This window comes from Helobdella robusta (assembly GCF_000326865.2).
Source record: "Helobdella robusta unplaced genomic scaffold HELROscaffold_3, whole genome shotgun sequence".
NCBI lineage: Eukaryota > Metazoa > Annelida > Clitellata > Rhynchobdellida > Glossiphoniidae > Helobdella > Helobdella robusta.
The window spans coordinates 1,065,637-1,082,253 of NW_008704501.1; the positions used below are offsets into that span (position 1 = coordinate 1,065,637).

A 16,617-nucleotide genomic window follows, 5' to 3' on the forward strand; every position below is an offset into this window, starting at 1 on the left:
TTTTCACTGGGCCTGTCTGTCAGTCGGTCGGCTTTCGCACAACCACGGCCTGTTTTCACTGGGCCGTCGAGTCTGATCGGCTTTCGCACGACCAACACAAGACAACAAGAGTCAGAACAACACTGGAAACAAATTGTGTGACTCTAGTACGCGTGCGAAACTATGCCAATGAGCATAGAGTCTCGTACTAAATCCACTTTTGAGAACTTAAGGCGTTTCTGAAACTATGCCAATGAGCATAGAATCACGCGTTAAGTCTCTTAGATACCAGAACAGGCACTGATTACTCGAAGCTGCCTAACTGGTGAACCCAAGGCTGACTCTTTGAGAACTTAAGACGTTTCTGAAACTATGCCAATGAGCATAGAATCACGCGTTAAGTCTCTTAGGGACCAGAAGAGGCACTGATTATTCGAAGCTGCCTCACTAGTCAACCCAGAGCGGACTCTCTCTAAGTCTTTTCACACCCTTCCTTATCAAAACAAAATTAGATTTTGTTTCGGGTGTTTTAAAACATAAAAATCTACAAGGCATGTCCAATTAATCAGAAAAAGTATTAATTAAATTTTAAAATAATTTATAATAATTTATGACGTCATCTAAATTGCAAAACAAAAAAAATACGTTGTCACCTATCGAGTAAATTAACTTGCACCATGCCCCCTATCGAGTGAATAAATTTCGCGTTGAAAATTTTGCAGTATTTTTAGTCAGCATTATTTCATAATTCTGACAATATATATATATATATATATGTTGGCAATAGACCATAACTTTCACAATATTCCATAAATTCTACCGAATGTTTGACGTTAATATGTTTGTAGTTCGTTTCAGTGTATATATATATATATATATATATATATATATATATATATATATATTGTACAGTTGTTGAAGCAGACGTATTAATATTTATTCCATTTTGTTTCCTTACTTTTGTTCACACATTTAAAGTTCATAAGAACAACCGATGTGCAATCACGATCTTGTACAATATATTTTAAACAAATTATTTTAATTATAACTTTAAAGATCTCTTTGCTAACATTTTAATATGAATTCTAAAAAATTATCAACTCCATAGAACATTAACTACTCTTCTATCTTAATGGAAATGCGTTAATTCGTCCTTCGCCTTGTAGTCTCACGTGCTTATCGTCAGCCATTCAGCATTCTTGCCTTACTGGTCTCTAGCCGACATCCTCGTTTATCAGTTGAGCGTTGATTTAAACAAATCATTGAATTTAGCTTGGCATCAATAGAATGCATCAACTTCAACTCTATTTATTTTATTGCTCTATTGATGATTAGTTGTTAGTTCAATCTTATAGATAAAAGTCTAGGGATATTGAACCTTGCAGGGAAAATGAATGATTAAAAAACTTTATAGAGTAACTAACTATTTGTTAGATTTCAAGCTTATACATAGCTGAAAATGATTAAAAGAGGTTGGACTGGTTGATGTCAATCTTGAAACCACTAAAAATTTTAACTGAATCGTCACAAACATGTTTGCATCCACACATTTATTTCACAGTATGCATGTACACACTCACTTCACAATTATATGCATATGCATACAGAACATACACGCTCATTTCATATACATTTCACGCCCACAGGTTTCTGAGACACTGCACTTTTCGTATCCAGGAAGTCCCACCACTGTCATCTCAATTCAGGACACACTGACTCCACACACTTATCCCTATCACCACCAGCACCAACATCAGCAACACTTGCTTCAATCGCGGGAGAACGGTAGCTGCAGTGTGACGTCATCTCCATTATTTCATCGTTATGACAACGGCCGGGTAGGGGTGGAATCCTTGATGGACAGATGGTCTCCTGTTTTTCTCACATCTCGTTCGTCTTCTTTCAGCATTACCCCTCTCGATGTTGTTGTTTTTGTAGTGTTGAACGTTTGTGCTGTTGATGTTGTTGTTTTATTGAATGTCTTCTAACAATTCTTTTCAATCTCATCATCAAAATAGTTGACACCTTTCAACCGCCAATATTAAAATTTTATTAGTCGACAGTAAGCACCATTTTTAATATGTGTCACCCATTAAATAACAACCCATTTCTCTTTTTTGTTAAGCATTGCTTTATCACTTTTATGTTTTTCTTGTCACTTTCTTGTTCAGATGGTTGACAAAAATGATGTTTCTAGGGCTTCCACATGCATGGTGTTATGTCAATACACGTTGACCTATTGTTTCAACACAAATGCATCAATGTTAAATTTCACAATCTCCTCCAGCAAATCCACCATTCCTCCACCAAAAGCACCACCTTTCGCCTTCGATGACGAACAGCACCAACGTGAACGATGCAGCGGTCAATCAACATCAGCACAGGACAATCAGCAGTTTAAGCACTGCCAGCCAGCAGAATGAGGTCATCTATGGAGATGCTGGAACGACGTGCACGTGTGGGGGTGGGAGTCATGGTGGCAGCAAGGATCTTTCATTCCCGCTGTTGAACGTTCCGCTTCTGCATAGTCAACCTAGTCGGTCATTTCATAAGTTGTTATCATATATCATTGATGTTTTTTTTTAAAAAAAAAACAATTATTATAAGAGTGCGGATGAGAAGGATTTGGCCGGATAATCCAATTAGATAGCCAACCGGTGTCGTATTCCTTCAATACGTGTACTTAAAATGTACAAGCAGTTACACGAGACATGCATGCAACGATATTAACACGCTGAAATTTATAGCCACGCTTACTTACTATTTATTGTTTTTTATTAATAGACGGTAAGCATATATTTTAAAGAATATTTGTTTGTTTCAATTAATAAATCATAAAAATTCAATTATGTTTCGCATTTTTAACACAAAATTATATTAACATTACGCATGATATAAATGTGGACACTTTGGCCTATCTGGCCAGCTATCCTGCAGTGATATTCTGCTGAAGCCGAATATCACTGCAGGATAATGAAGAACAGCTGGAGCTCAGCTCCTGTGCAACTTTAGTTATTGATATAATTTTAGTTTATAATTTTATACATTGAAGATTATAATGAATGAAGAAATATAGATTGATAGGGATATTATATCAATTGTGAATATAATACTTTCCCAACAGCGGAATGTTTGATTACATTTATGCATGTTTATACTTTTCAAGTAACATATACGTCTCTTCAACAGAAATAATATGGCCTTATAATGTTAGGAAATTATTGTTCCAATAATGAAGTTTTATTTTAACAAACGATCGTTTATTTTAAACAACCGACAGAACAGCAACTAAGCAAGAATCGCAGATCGTCACCCATTCATTCATCTCTCATTAGCAAGGTCTTGCTGGCCAACGCTGATGCCCTCTGCGCCCCCATCTCTCCATTCACTGATCTCGCCAACATCAGCATGTAAGATAACTTTTGTTGCTGGTTGGGTTACTTATTTGTTTGTTACCTGCGTTAATGCATCTTTGATAACACTTGTTACTTACTTTTGTTTATGCGTGTTTAATAGAAATTGTTCATTACATTTATTTTACAAATTAATTTAACGTTGTCTACCTTATTAATTTGGAACTTTTTGGTGTCGTTTTCGTCGAATAAGTTTACCGATGGATCGGCGTTTAGATCATTGTTATGCGTCAGTTTTGTAATTGACATTTATACATGTCATTAACCAATATCTTTTGGAATAATCTTTCGTACTTAATAAAGCAACACTTCGTAGCTGTTGAACGAAGGTGTTTGAAACTATCTTGTTAAATTAATTTGCAATGGGTTCTTACTAGAGGTGAGCGAGAATTGAAATTTGTTCCCAATTCCCTCCCATTTTTGTTTGTCATTCCCGAATTCCCATTTATGACAATGTTTTCTGAAATCCCTATTTCCCATTTTTCAACTCATTCCCGTGTTTTTCCTCCCATTCTCCTTTTTTCCCATTTTGTAAATTCTTGAACACCAAAAACAATTTTTTTTAAATGCAAATATTAAGAACGTGTTTTTAGGGCCAAACGAAATAAAAATCCAAAAGCTCTAAAAAGTATTAAGACAACATAATAAATTACAGTATATATATATATATATATATATATATATATATATATATATCAGTATCAGAACTTGTATGGCGCCTCTCTCGAAAAGACCTCAGAAGCGCTTTTTTGGTGTACAGTGTTGAAATAATAATGTTTCAATGTTTTTTTAAACAACTGTCGATCTGTGATGGAACCATCCATCTACTGTACAGGAAGTGAGTTTAAAATTTCACCCGCCATTACAGCAAATTTTCGCTGTCCGTATTTTGTGGAACTAAAGGACGGAATAACCAGATCCCCATAGTCCGACGACCTAAGGTAACTACGTCCATGTACCTTTGAATCCGGTATTAGTTGTTCACTCAAGTAAACCGGTGCATTTCCCGTCAGACAATCTTTTACCAAGAATGCCACTTTAAATTTAACCCTTTCCGGAAACCGCAGCCAATGGAGTTCATCACGCATGTATACTGAGATGAAAAGAAACTTGGAAACGCCAGCTACCAATTTTGCTGCAGCGTTTAGTACTGATTGAACACATTCAATGGATCAACATACAAAGTCATTGGTTAAAGATTGTTGCTATCAACCTCGCAAATTCATGCAAGTAAAAAAATCAGTCAATAACGACACCTTGAAATGTTTGGTTCACGCATTCATTCATTCAAAATTGGGTTACTGCAACAGCATTTTTTACTGAGTTTCAAATCAATTGATTAATCGTCGTCAGTCAATTCAAAATCGTGCTGCTAAGATCATTTTTGGAGGGTTTAAATACGACCATGTCAGTAATACTCTACGAGATCTCCATTGGCTCACAATTAACAAAAGAATTATCTTCAAGTTTGCCGTTATGGTTTTCAAATGTTTAAATGGCTTAAGCCCAAGCTACTTGTCTGGAAGGTGTTTATTCATCATTTGCAATTACACTCATATGATCAGTTATTTTTATCGGTGCCAAAAACAAATTTGATGGTGGCCAATAGGAATTTTGCCGTTGCTGGTCCACAAATTTGGAACTCACTACCATTCAGCCTCCGTCAACCTGTTTTAACTATCCAGAAGTTTCGCAGATTTGAAGACGTATCTTTTTTCCCGATGATTTCACCAGACGAAAGCAGCGCCTTTGAGTTGCATTAAAGGGCGCTATATAAATTCTCTAATAATAATAATAATAATATATTCACGATTCACAATTCGTTTATTTATCAAATCAGTGAAGATTTAACCTGGAGACCTGGAAGATTAAAAATCTTGTATCGGCCACCAGTTCAGAGTATATGAAAAATTGGTGAATAATATATATTATATTATATATATGGTTCTGATTATGTAAAAAATTATAACAGAAAACCCTTAGATTGAAATTCAATTAAAAAAAACAAAAATGAAAGGAAAATAAAAGAACGACTCTTGATTTAATACATAAACATAAGATAACACCAAAATAATAACACTTAATATCTTGCAGTAGAAAAAAAATTGCATGATATCAAATTTATGACCGAATTTTTAAAATGATATAAACGGTTTGATTCTTTAATTATATTAGATAATGTGTTCCACAGATACATTGAAACAATTAGAACAGAATTAATAATAAAAATTGTTCTTGGTTTGGGAAAATAGAAGGTTGGATTGTTTTTAAAATAATTTTGTCTAGAATTAATAAAACTTTTAAAATATTCACTAAGATAAGGACTGTAATTTAATTTATAAAGTTTAAAAAAAACATAATGTATATAATATATGTAAATCTTCTATAGCGGCAACCCCCGATCTCGGGGAAAATGTCGTCTAAACGTGTGTTGTAAATTTTCTATAGGCCAAATGTTTGAGGATTTATAATAAATACTTATACGATCAAATTTTTTTACATTAAATAAAATTCTAACAAAAATATTTCAAATATGCAAATGAGATTTTGGACTGTTACCCCAGATTGAAACAATAAATAAAATATGGAAAAACTAATGTATTATACAAAGAGTACAAAATAAAATTAGGAAATCTTAACTTAGGACGATAAATAATATCTATATTTTTCGATGCTTTACTATATATATTATTATTATTATTAAATGAAAATTTATAAATCGCTTTTTAATAAAATCTCAAAAGCGCCTACAGTAAGTGCAAGAAAAAAATAAACAAGGAATAAGAAAGAAAGTTGATTGTCACTCAGTTAAATGTCAAAACACACATATATTTAACACAAAATCAATAAATAAATAGATGACCAAAAAGAAGTAATACTAATTCAAATGACGATTTTTAGGATTTATCCACACAAGTTACTAGGTATGTACACAAATTCAACTCAATAATCAACAAACTTCACAACGAATTATTAACAGACACAAGAATTAAAACAACATAATGATAGTACTGGCTAATAAAGAATATAAAAAATAAAAACAAAAATTTTTTCTTTTTCATAATCACATTTAATTACAAGAACCGAAATGCTGCTTTAAAAGCAGCAACTTTAATTGTTTACAAAATAGAGGAAATGATATTCCAGGTAGACGGAGTGAGGTTGGCAAATTATTCCACACCATCGGTCCAGCAACAGCAAAATTTCTTTTTCCAATCACCAAACGGGTTTGAGGAACGTCTAGCAAATTCCTATTATTGGATCTCAATCCTGGATAACCAGACGTTGAATCACGTTTAGTCAATCTACCGACCAAGTACGGAGGAGCACGCCCATTTAAAACTTTGAACATCAAAACAGCAATCTTGTAGATAATTCTTTTTTCAATTGGAAGCCAGTGTAGATCCCGTAAAATCGGCGTCACATGATCAGATCTAAAACCTCCGACAACTAGCTTGGCCATGCGATTTTGAATTGACTGCAGTTTGGAAATTTCCAACATGGAGACACCGTAAAAAAGGCTGTTGCAATAGTTTAGCCTTGAGTGAATAAACGCGTGAGCCAAACTCTTTAGGGTAATCTCATTAAGTGAATTTTTTTATAGCCCTCATCATGCGAAGTCGTCGATGACATTCACCAGTTAGCGACTTTATGTGGCACTCCATTGTCATATTACCATCGAATACAACACCAAGATTACGAGCAACTTGACATAATTCAATCTTACTGTTGTTAATCTCAATCGAAGTGAAATTTAATTGGTTTATTTGCTGCCTCGTACCAATTGGCAATAACTGGGTTTTGCATTGATTCAATTTCAGTTTGTGCTTGATCATCCAAGAATCAATCGTCTCCATGCACCGACCAAATCTTTCAACAAGAGCTTGAAATGAAGTAGCTGGACCACTGACAATGATTCGTATGTCATCTGCAAACCCATGATGCTTGAACCTGAATGAATCAATGATGTCGAAAACGTCAACAGTGTATAGCAAAAACAGAAGCGGTCCAAGTACTGAACCTTGTCGTACACCATGCTTTACTTCCTGAACAGATGATAAAACATCTCTGCGTAATACCTGTTGTTTTCGCGCAGAGAGATATGATTCGAACCAAATAAGGACAACACCTGAGGTTCCAAAACATTGACGTAGCTTTCCAAGTAAAATCTCGTGATTAACACAATCAAAGGCCGCGCTAATATCAAGTAATGCCAAGATTGAGATATTTTAATCATCAATAGCAGCAAACAACTCAGATGAAATATCTATCAGTGTAGTCTCAGTTGAATGAAATTTTTTAAATCTTGACTGACATTTTGGTAGCAGATCATTATGATTTAAATGACAAATTAGCTGTTTGGGTTCGTTCAATAACTTTCGACAAAAATGTTAGATTTGACACCGGTCTATAACTTGATAAACTATTCTTGTCTAGTGTCTGCTTTTTTAACATCGGAACAATAATTGAATATTTAAAAGCCATCGGGAAATGCCCATAAGTTAAACATGCATTTACAAAAACAGTCAAAAACGGGAGAAACAGATGAACGTATTTTTTAAGTATTTTAGTTGGCAAATCATCCAGTGAGCACGACTTTGTAGGTGAATCCAAAATAACTTGACAAATCTCATCACTGGAACTGCACTGAAATAATGAAAGTTCAGCACATTCACTCATCCGATTATTTGAAACAATAGGCTCTTTGATACAAGGCATCGTCTCCAGTATGTTGTCAACCTTATCTTTAAAAAATTGAGCAAAATCATCAGAATTTAACTCATCTGACATATTGAGCGAATCAACAGAATTCATCTTGCATAAAACCCTGTTAATTGTCATCTAGAGTTTCTTTGGATTGGAGCCATTTATTTCAATCATATTTCTCCAGTAGGCTTTCCTTTTTTCTGAGAGCAATGACTGTTTCTTCAACATGACATCAACGAACCTTTTCTTGCTAACATCTCCAGGATTAAGTCGATAAGCTCTTTCAAGTCTTCTGCAGCGTATCTTAGTCTGCCTACACTCTTCATCAAACCAAGGCGAAGCAGCATTATTTCTAGTCATCACATAGTGTTTCGGTGCAACAATATCTATAATATTTTTAACTCCTTTTTTGTAAAGATCAAATAAGTATTCAGGATCATCTGATTTAAAAGGTCCATTAATAGGCGAGTTTATTATTAACGCGGCAAATTTATCAAAATCCACACGATTCCATGAACGAACCAGTCTTTTTTTCCTAACAAAGTAATTTAGTGGAATCGAAAAACATACTCTGACCAGACCATGATCTGAATACATTACGGTACATTAGGACACAGGCAATTCCATTGAGGATACCACTAGATCCAAGATACCACCATGTACATGGGTAGTTTTCTTAACTCTATTTTCAAGGTTAAATGCATGAAAAACATCTACCAACCGAATTGAATGAGTATCTCCAACCTTTTCCAAATGAACATTTAAATCCCCCGTAAGAATGACATAGTCCGCCAATAACGAAATCTGCTCCAAGAGTAATGTAAGCTCATCAAAAAATGCAGGAGTAATTGGTATAGAACCCGGTCGACAATTATTCCTCCATGATAAGGGTCGTGTGGGCGCAAATAATTCATAAATGAGAAGCCATAAGGCATAGCCAATTTCACAGAGATATCATCAGATGATCCTTGCCATGTTTCGGTCAATACACATATATCTAAATCATTTGATAACAAATCATGAATTATATCATATTTTGACCGAATGGATCTAATATTAAGCAATCCCAAATTTAATCCGGTTTGGTAGCAGGCCTTGGATATTTCACTATTCTCCATTGCCCGACCACACCTCTGACCCGATATAAAAAATAACCATCTTTAGATTCCCGCGTTTTTGCCTCAAGAACCAATTTTTTAAGCTGCAGACGCTGGTCCGTTGTAAGGTCATCACTAATCCTCACTTCCCTCATTTTTTAATCTAGCAGCGCTAATCTGAACAATCTTCTCATAACCAGGATTTTTGCAGAAAGGTTGATAAACTTAACAATCACTGGACGCGGGGGAGACGATACGCTTGGCTTTTTACCTTGTCTAAATATTTTCAATATGTCATCATCTTTCAGAGACTTGTCTGTTAGGGACCTTAAAAAGCCAAGAACATTGCCCCTATCTTTAGCAACATCCAAGTCTTTGCTGAAATTAAAGAGAACTATGTTGTTCTCACGGGCCTTAACTTCATTTGCCACTTCAATTGTTCTGCGAACAGAGATGACCTCTTTACTAACTACGTCGAGGTCCTTTTTTACCACATCGGAAAATGAAGTACTGATCATATTTCTCAAAGAAGCAGCCTCGTTATCGACAATTTTAGAATTACTCTTTACCACGTCTGACCAAGACTTGGTGATATCGTTTTTCAAGGAGTTAATAGACTGGTTAAGTTTCTCGTCTAGTTTATCTAACTGTTTTAGGCTCTCACCGCTTGATTCAAGCCTCAACTGCAGATTTGTCATTCCAATCTCAATGGAATCAAACGTTTTAAAACGAGAATCAATGGATTCAAATTTTTCGTTAAGCATCTGCAAAAGACCTTTGAACCCATGTTTCACGCAATTATCACAATAAAACTTCATGTTTTTACTTTTGCTAGCATATTTCACCAATTCAACATATAAAGCCGAAGGCTCGATTTGAACCACCGCATCACACACACAACATAATATGTTATCATCCTTTACGGAAGCAGATTCCAGAATTGATTGACTTCTCTGACATCTTGTTTTAGACATGTCTTAATCGAGCACACAAACGAAGTCTATGGAGAAAATGCAGTGGTAGATACAGGTCTTTAGCACGATGCAGCAGCTGCACTGTCGAAGCCGTTCCAGCGACAGCCAAGGTAGTTTTATATTCTGCAACAACAATGACCAAAATTTTTTTTCAAATCATTGTTGATATTCCAGACAAAATAACAGAACAACCGAAACAATGCAATACGTCCAAAAAACAAGGAGTGATAGCTTACAATTTGACAGAAACGTATTTACTTAAGATTTAAACTAAAAAATTAAATTCGTTACTTAAGTTCTAAATTATTCAAAGAAACAAAAATATATTAATAATCCATATAATTAACCTATCAATTAAACCTAATTTAAACAATATACACTCTGAGAAAACGCCGAAAATTAAGAAAAATTACGAAAAATCAACATGCCAACATGAATCAACTTCCTCTATATATATATATATATATGTAAAGAAACTATATTTCTTTAATTTTGATTTTGTCGCGCTTTGCGCGATTGATAATACACTGCGAATTTTTTGTCTGGGGTTTTTTGTTGATAGGTTAAAAGAAAACCTAAAAGTAAAGTTTAATTAAATATATTTTGTGACTGATTATAATTTGTGAAATAATAAACTTTAAATGTCGTTTCTTTGTTTTTAGGTGAGTTTTTTTCTCCAATAATGATTTTTTTTAACATTTAACAAAATAAAATCTTTGTTTTCAGAAGCAACACATTTGTTTGTTTAAATCCTAAATTATAATCAAAACCCTTATAAAACGACATTTCCGTTTATTGAGAAACCTAAATGAATTATAAAATGGACCAGCTACGATTTGAATTTGCAGTGTTGCCAGCGAGTGATGGAAAGTCAAATGTATATTGTGTAACCTCCATAACGACAAGAGATGAAAAAGGGTTTGCTATTCCAGAAGAATTACAGTCTGCTAGTCTTCATAAAGAGTTGATAAAGACAGCTGCGTACAATAAAATAAAAAATAGTTAAAAAAAAGACATCAGACGAGAAAAATTTGGATTACAATGACAAATGAACTAAGTAACGTGTACATAGATGAAGATGGTAATCTACAATTTGGAGATCAATATCTCGAAGAAATTGAACAAAAGCAAGCATCTGGTAATTTAGGAAAAAATACAGATTCATTGGAAAAATTATTTACAAAATTTATTGAAAGCTCACAAGATTTAAAAAAACAGAACCTGAAATATATTGCAGAAAAGTTTATAATTGAAAGATTTACAAGTAAAAATACTAACCCAAGCCAGTGGATTGATGTTTTTGAAAAAGAATGTTTACGTTTCGATATTACGGAAGATGAGAAAAAAATTGAGATACTCAGACTATTCATGGACAAAAGTTGCGCTGATTGGTATAGTTCTATGATTATCAAATTAACACTAAACTCAGAGTGGTCTATATGGAAAAATAAATTCTGTGAATCATTTGCAAATCAAGGCTGGAACCAAGTGACTTATGCGTTGTTATTTAAGTACAAGGATGGTTCATTGGTGGATTATGCTATAAAAAAAGAAAAACTTTTACTGGACATGAGAACATCAATAGATACAGGTACTCTAGTGGATCTAATTGCAGCTGGATTGCCAGGCTTTGTTCTAGAAAAGATAAATAGACAATCAATGGAAGATACAGTAGACTTATTCAATGAAGTAAGAAAGTATGAACATTTGATGAATAAAAATAAGAATGGAACCTACACGAGATACGAAAACCAGAAGATATATAACAAAATTGAGGAACGTACTGCATGCAAAATATGTGAACGGTTAAATAAAGGTATACGCTACCATCCAGAGGCTGCATGTTGGTTTAAAATGAGAGATAATAATAAATTTGATAGAAGATATATAAAACATGTCAACAATTCAGTGATTGAAGCAGAGTTAAATGAAACAAAACAAAAAATATAAAAGATGTTTGTAAGAGCTGTGAAATTTGCATAAAGAACAAAACAAGAGGACAAGACAAATACGGATTAATGTCATATCTAGGGCCGGCCACAAGACCTCTTGAAATAATATCAATAGACACAATTGGCGGTTTCGGTAGTTCAAGATCAACCAAGAAATACCTACAACTTCTAGTAGATCACTTCACTAGGTACGCATTTATTATAACATCAAAGACCCAGAATGCACATGATTTTATAAAACTAATAAATAAGGTCACAGAAATACAAAACATTAAAACACTCCTCAGCGATCAATACTCTGGAATAAATTCCAAAGAATTCAAGCACTTTCTTAGTGAAAACCAAATAACGATGATATTTACAGCTGTGAATGCGCCTTTTTCAAATGGCATAAATGAAAGGTTAAATCAAACACTAGTGAACAAGATAAGATGCAAAATAAATGAAAGTGAAAAAAAAAAGCTTGGACTACAATAGCACATCAATGTGTAGAAAAATATAATCAAACTATTCATTCAGTAACTGGTTACGCACCATGCTATTTGTTTTATGGGACAGATGCTACAATCTTACCAAATGAGCTAAGTGAAGACTGTATACACAGTGACTGGATCAGAGATAAAGAAAGAGCTCTTAATAATACTCTGAAATCACACTACTATAACAAAATGTACTATGATGCAAAAAGAAAAAATAGAGAATTTAAAGTTGGAGATATGGTTTATGTCGAAAATGGGAATAAATTAAATCGAAAAAAACTAGAAGAACTACGAATAGGACCATATAAAATAGAAAAAAAAAAAAATCAGATACCATTTATGAGATAGATACAGGACACAGGAAAACAGAGTCAAACTTATTTCATATTTCAAAATTAATTCCAGTACAGATAACAAAAGATGAAGTTGAGGAGGATACAAATGAAGAAAAATAGATAAAAGCGTGATTCTGGCAGAAAATCCCTCATGTGAATTTTCTTTCTTGGGAGGGTAGATGTAAAGAAACTATATTTCTTTAATTTTGATTTTGTCGCGCTTTGCGCTATTGATAATACACTGCGAATTTTTTGTCTGGGGTTTTTTGTTGATAGGTTAAAAGAAAACCTAAAAGTAAAGTTTAATTAAATATATTTTGTGACTGATTATAATTTGTGAAATAATAAACTTTAAATGTCGTTTCTTTGTTTTCAGGTGAGTTTTTTTCTCCAATAATGATTTTTTTTAACATTTAACAAAATAAAATCTTTGTTTTCAGAAGCAACACATTTGTTTGTTTAAATCCTAAATTATAATAAAAACCCTTATATATATATATATATATATATATATATATATTGTTGTTTAGGAAAGTCACAGCATTTTCAGCGTTGCTTGATTTTCTATTTAATTTTTCAATCTAATATATATATATATATATATATGTACAACGTGAAATTTTCCATTGTTTGCACGTGATTATCTTCTTTGTTAACGCACACGTGTGTAGATAACTGACATTTTAATCAAAAATAATTTTTTAAATTTGGTCATGTATGTCTTATCCATTTTTTCCCATTCCCGTCCATCATTCTCGATTTTCGAACAGTGTTTTCCTTTTCTCTAAAATTCCCATTCCCAAAAATTAGTTTTTACCAATTCTCGTGGGAACCATGAAATTCTCGCATTTTTCGTTCCCATGCTCACCTACTGTTCGTGCCCGTGCCCTGCTTCGATGTTTCGTTCAACGTCCTAGTAAAGTTTGACATGAAGTCATTAAGGTAGTTAAAAAAAACCCGAAGACACTCTATACTTTTCTCTTTTTTATTACTCTTTATCTACCCCAATCATTTCTTTGCTGTTACTACGCTGTGTTCAATCTTAACGATAACGTGTTTTATCACTTAGATCGAGAAAGAGCAATTGCCCCTGCTTTAATCAGATAGAAAACAAGAGTTATATTTATTGTTGCATGTCTTATCAATGCATGACATTTTTATCGTTTTATTTCGACGTCGAATTTTGCTCAACATAAAATGCTACAAAATTTTGACGCCATTTCTTTCAGTGACGATTTCTATGAGAAGTGCGTCATGAACAACTACCTCGGCGTCGGCCTTGATGCCAAGATTGCCTTGGACTTCCATAACAAGAGGGAGGAACAACCACATAAATGCAGGAGCAGAACAAGGAATATGATGTGGTAGGTAACGTGGTGATGGTGGTGGCGGTGGTGGTAGTGGTGATGGTGATGATGATCATCATGGGATGATGATTATGTTTGAAATTCGCTGATAGGGCGGTATTTATTGTGATGATGTTGATGATAATAGTTTTTTGTTTAAAAAGTAATTTGATTTTAAATAAAAATAATTCTACTGTTGCTCAATTTGAAATTTGACTTGCCCGATTCTGATTTCTTCATTCTTAGTGATAACTAGGTAGGATAGATGGATAAGCTATCTTGAGCTCAGTGATATTGTTTTTCGTTCTATCTCTAACCATTGACCCAAACAACAACAGACAACAACAAATAACAGACAATAACAACGGACAGCATCAAATAACAGACAGTAACAACAAATAAATATCAGACTAGATGAAAACAATAAACAATAAATAACGGACAATAGCAACAAAAGACATTAACAAACAACGACGGCGACAACCATTGTAGGTATGGTGTACTTGGTGGCAAGGAAATCCTACAGAGGACTCACAAGAACCTGGATCAACGGGTGAGGTTGGAATGTGATGGCAAGCTCATTCCACTACCCAACTTGCAAGGAATCGTTGTCCTTAACATACCTAGGTTGGTAGGTCGGTTGGTTTGTTGTTTGATGGTCGATTAGTCGGTCAATTGCTTGGTTGGTTAAACACTTTTCATTTTTAGTTGGTTTTCAACGAATTCTGATTACAGAATTCGTTGAAAACCTAACTAAGGAAGGGCGTCCTGCGTAAAAACTAGCCAAAAATAATACTTATGATGACGGAAATAACAATGGCCCTCAGTATCCGGCAGAAGAGGGTGCGAAGAATCTCCGGAGACCCAGTCCATGGGGTTGTGGTGCAAGACCTTGTGGATGGTCTGGCTACTGGCACCCCACTCTATAGTGTGGCGGTGCAAGGCACTATAGATGGAAGGACTACTTGTAGACCAAGGGGTTGGAGGTTTGGTATCTGGAATGTAGGCACGTTGACAGGAAGAAGTTTGGAAGTGGTGGAGGAGCTGCAGAGGAGAATGGTTGACGTGGCTGCATTACAGGAGATCAGATGGAAGGGTGATGGTACAAGGTTTGTGGGGGCTAAAGGTGGAAGATATAAGTTGTGGTGGAAGGGGGATGATGGTACTGGAGGAGTTGGTGTGATGGTTAGAGAAGAGTTGGTGGAGAAGGTGTTGGAAGTGAGGCGGAGAAGCAATGGTGTAATTGTGGTGGTGATGGTGTTTGGAAAAGTAATAGTGAGGGCGATATCAGGATATGCTCCGCAACAAAGTAGAAAGGAAGAGGAGAAGGATAGGTTTTATGATGATGTTTCTGACGAGATTGGGCAAGCGGGGTTGAATGACTTTGTGGTGTTGTTGGGTGATTTGAATGGTCATGTGGGGGCGGATGCAGACGGATATGAAGGTGTACAGGGGGGATGGGGATATGGTATACGGAATGAGGAAGGGCGTAGAGTGTTGGAGTTGGCGGATGCACATAGCATGGTGGTGGGAATACTTGGTTCACAAGGGAACCAGCGCGATTGATTACTTATAGGTCAGGGGAACATAGATCGATGATTGACTATATATTGGTAAGGGCCAAACATAGGAAGTATGTGAAGAATGTGAAGGCGATACCTGGTATGTTGCAGCATAGTATGGTTGTGATGGATGTGACATCAAAAGAAATGAGGAGGAGGAAGAAGGATAAGTTTGTGGCAAAGAGAAAGACATGGAAGTTGCAGGATGCAGAGGTGAGGAAGGCATTTGAAGTGAAGGTGGCTGAAAATTGGGAGAGTGGTAAGGATGGAGATGTTTGGGAGAGATACAGGGACTGTGTGTTGGCTACGGCAGATAAAGTATGTGGATGGACGAAAGGAAAGTGTAGGCATGGTGAGACGTGGTGGTGGGATGAAGATATAAGAAGGGTTTTGGAAGTCAAGAAGGAGAGGTTTAGGGTATGGAGAAGGGACATGACGGAGGAAGCGGAGTCTGAGTATAGGAAGACTAAGAAGGTTGCAAAACAGGCAGTGGCAACTGCAATGACGAAAGCATCAGATAGGTTAATGAAGAAAATGGAATTTGATGTGAGTTCGAGGAAAATGTTCAAAGTAGCAAAGCAGTCAATGAGGGATAGGAAAGATGTTATAGGGAATGGATGTGTTTGGGATGGATCTGGCAAGTTGTGCATAGATGAGGAGGAAAAAGCTCAGGTGTGGAAAGCTCATATGGAAAGGTTGATGAATGAAGAGAATGAGTGGGATGGGGATGTGGAATCCGCNGGTCACACACGGACCTATAGAGAAGGTGACGA

At 35.1% G+C, this 16,617-nt stretch overlaps 1 protein-coding gene across 1 annotated transcript in view; it reads left to right on the forward strand.

Annotated features, from left to right (window-relative positions):
• HELRODRAFT_128981 (hypothetical protein) overlaps positions 1-16,617 on the forward strand; it is a gene marked incomplete at both ends in the record, with an annotated part of 58,274 nt that overhangs the window by 38,870 nt on the left and 2,787 nt on the right. The window contains 3 exons of the mRNA XM_009021035.1: positions 2,382-2,519; positions 14,166-14,300; positions 14,775-14,909. Coding sequence (XP_009019283.1) covers positions 2,382-2,519; positions 14,166-14,300; positions 14,775-14,909 — 408 coding nt within the window. The remainder of the gene's footprint in view (positions 1-2,381; positions 2,520-14,165; positions 14,301-14,774; positions 14,910-16,617) is intronic.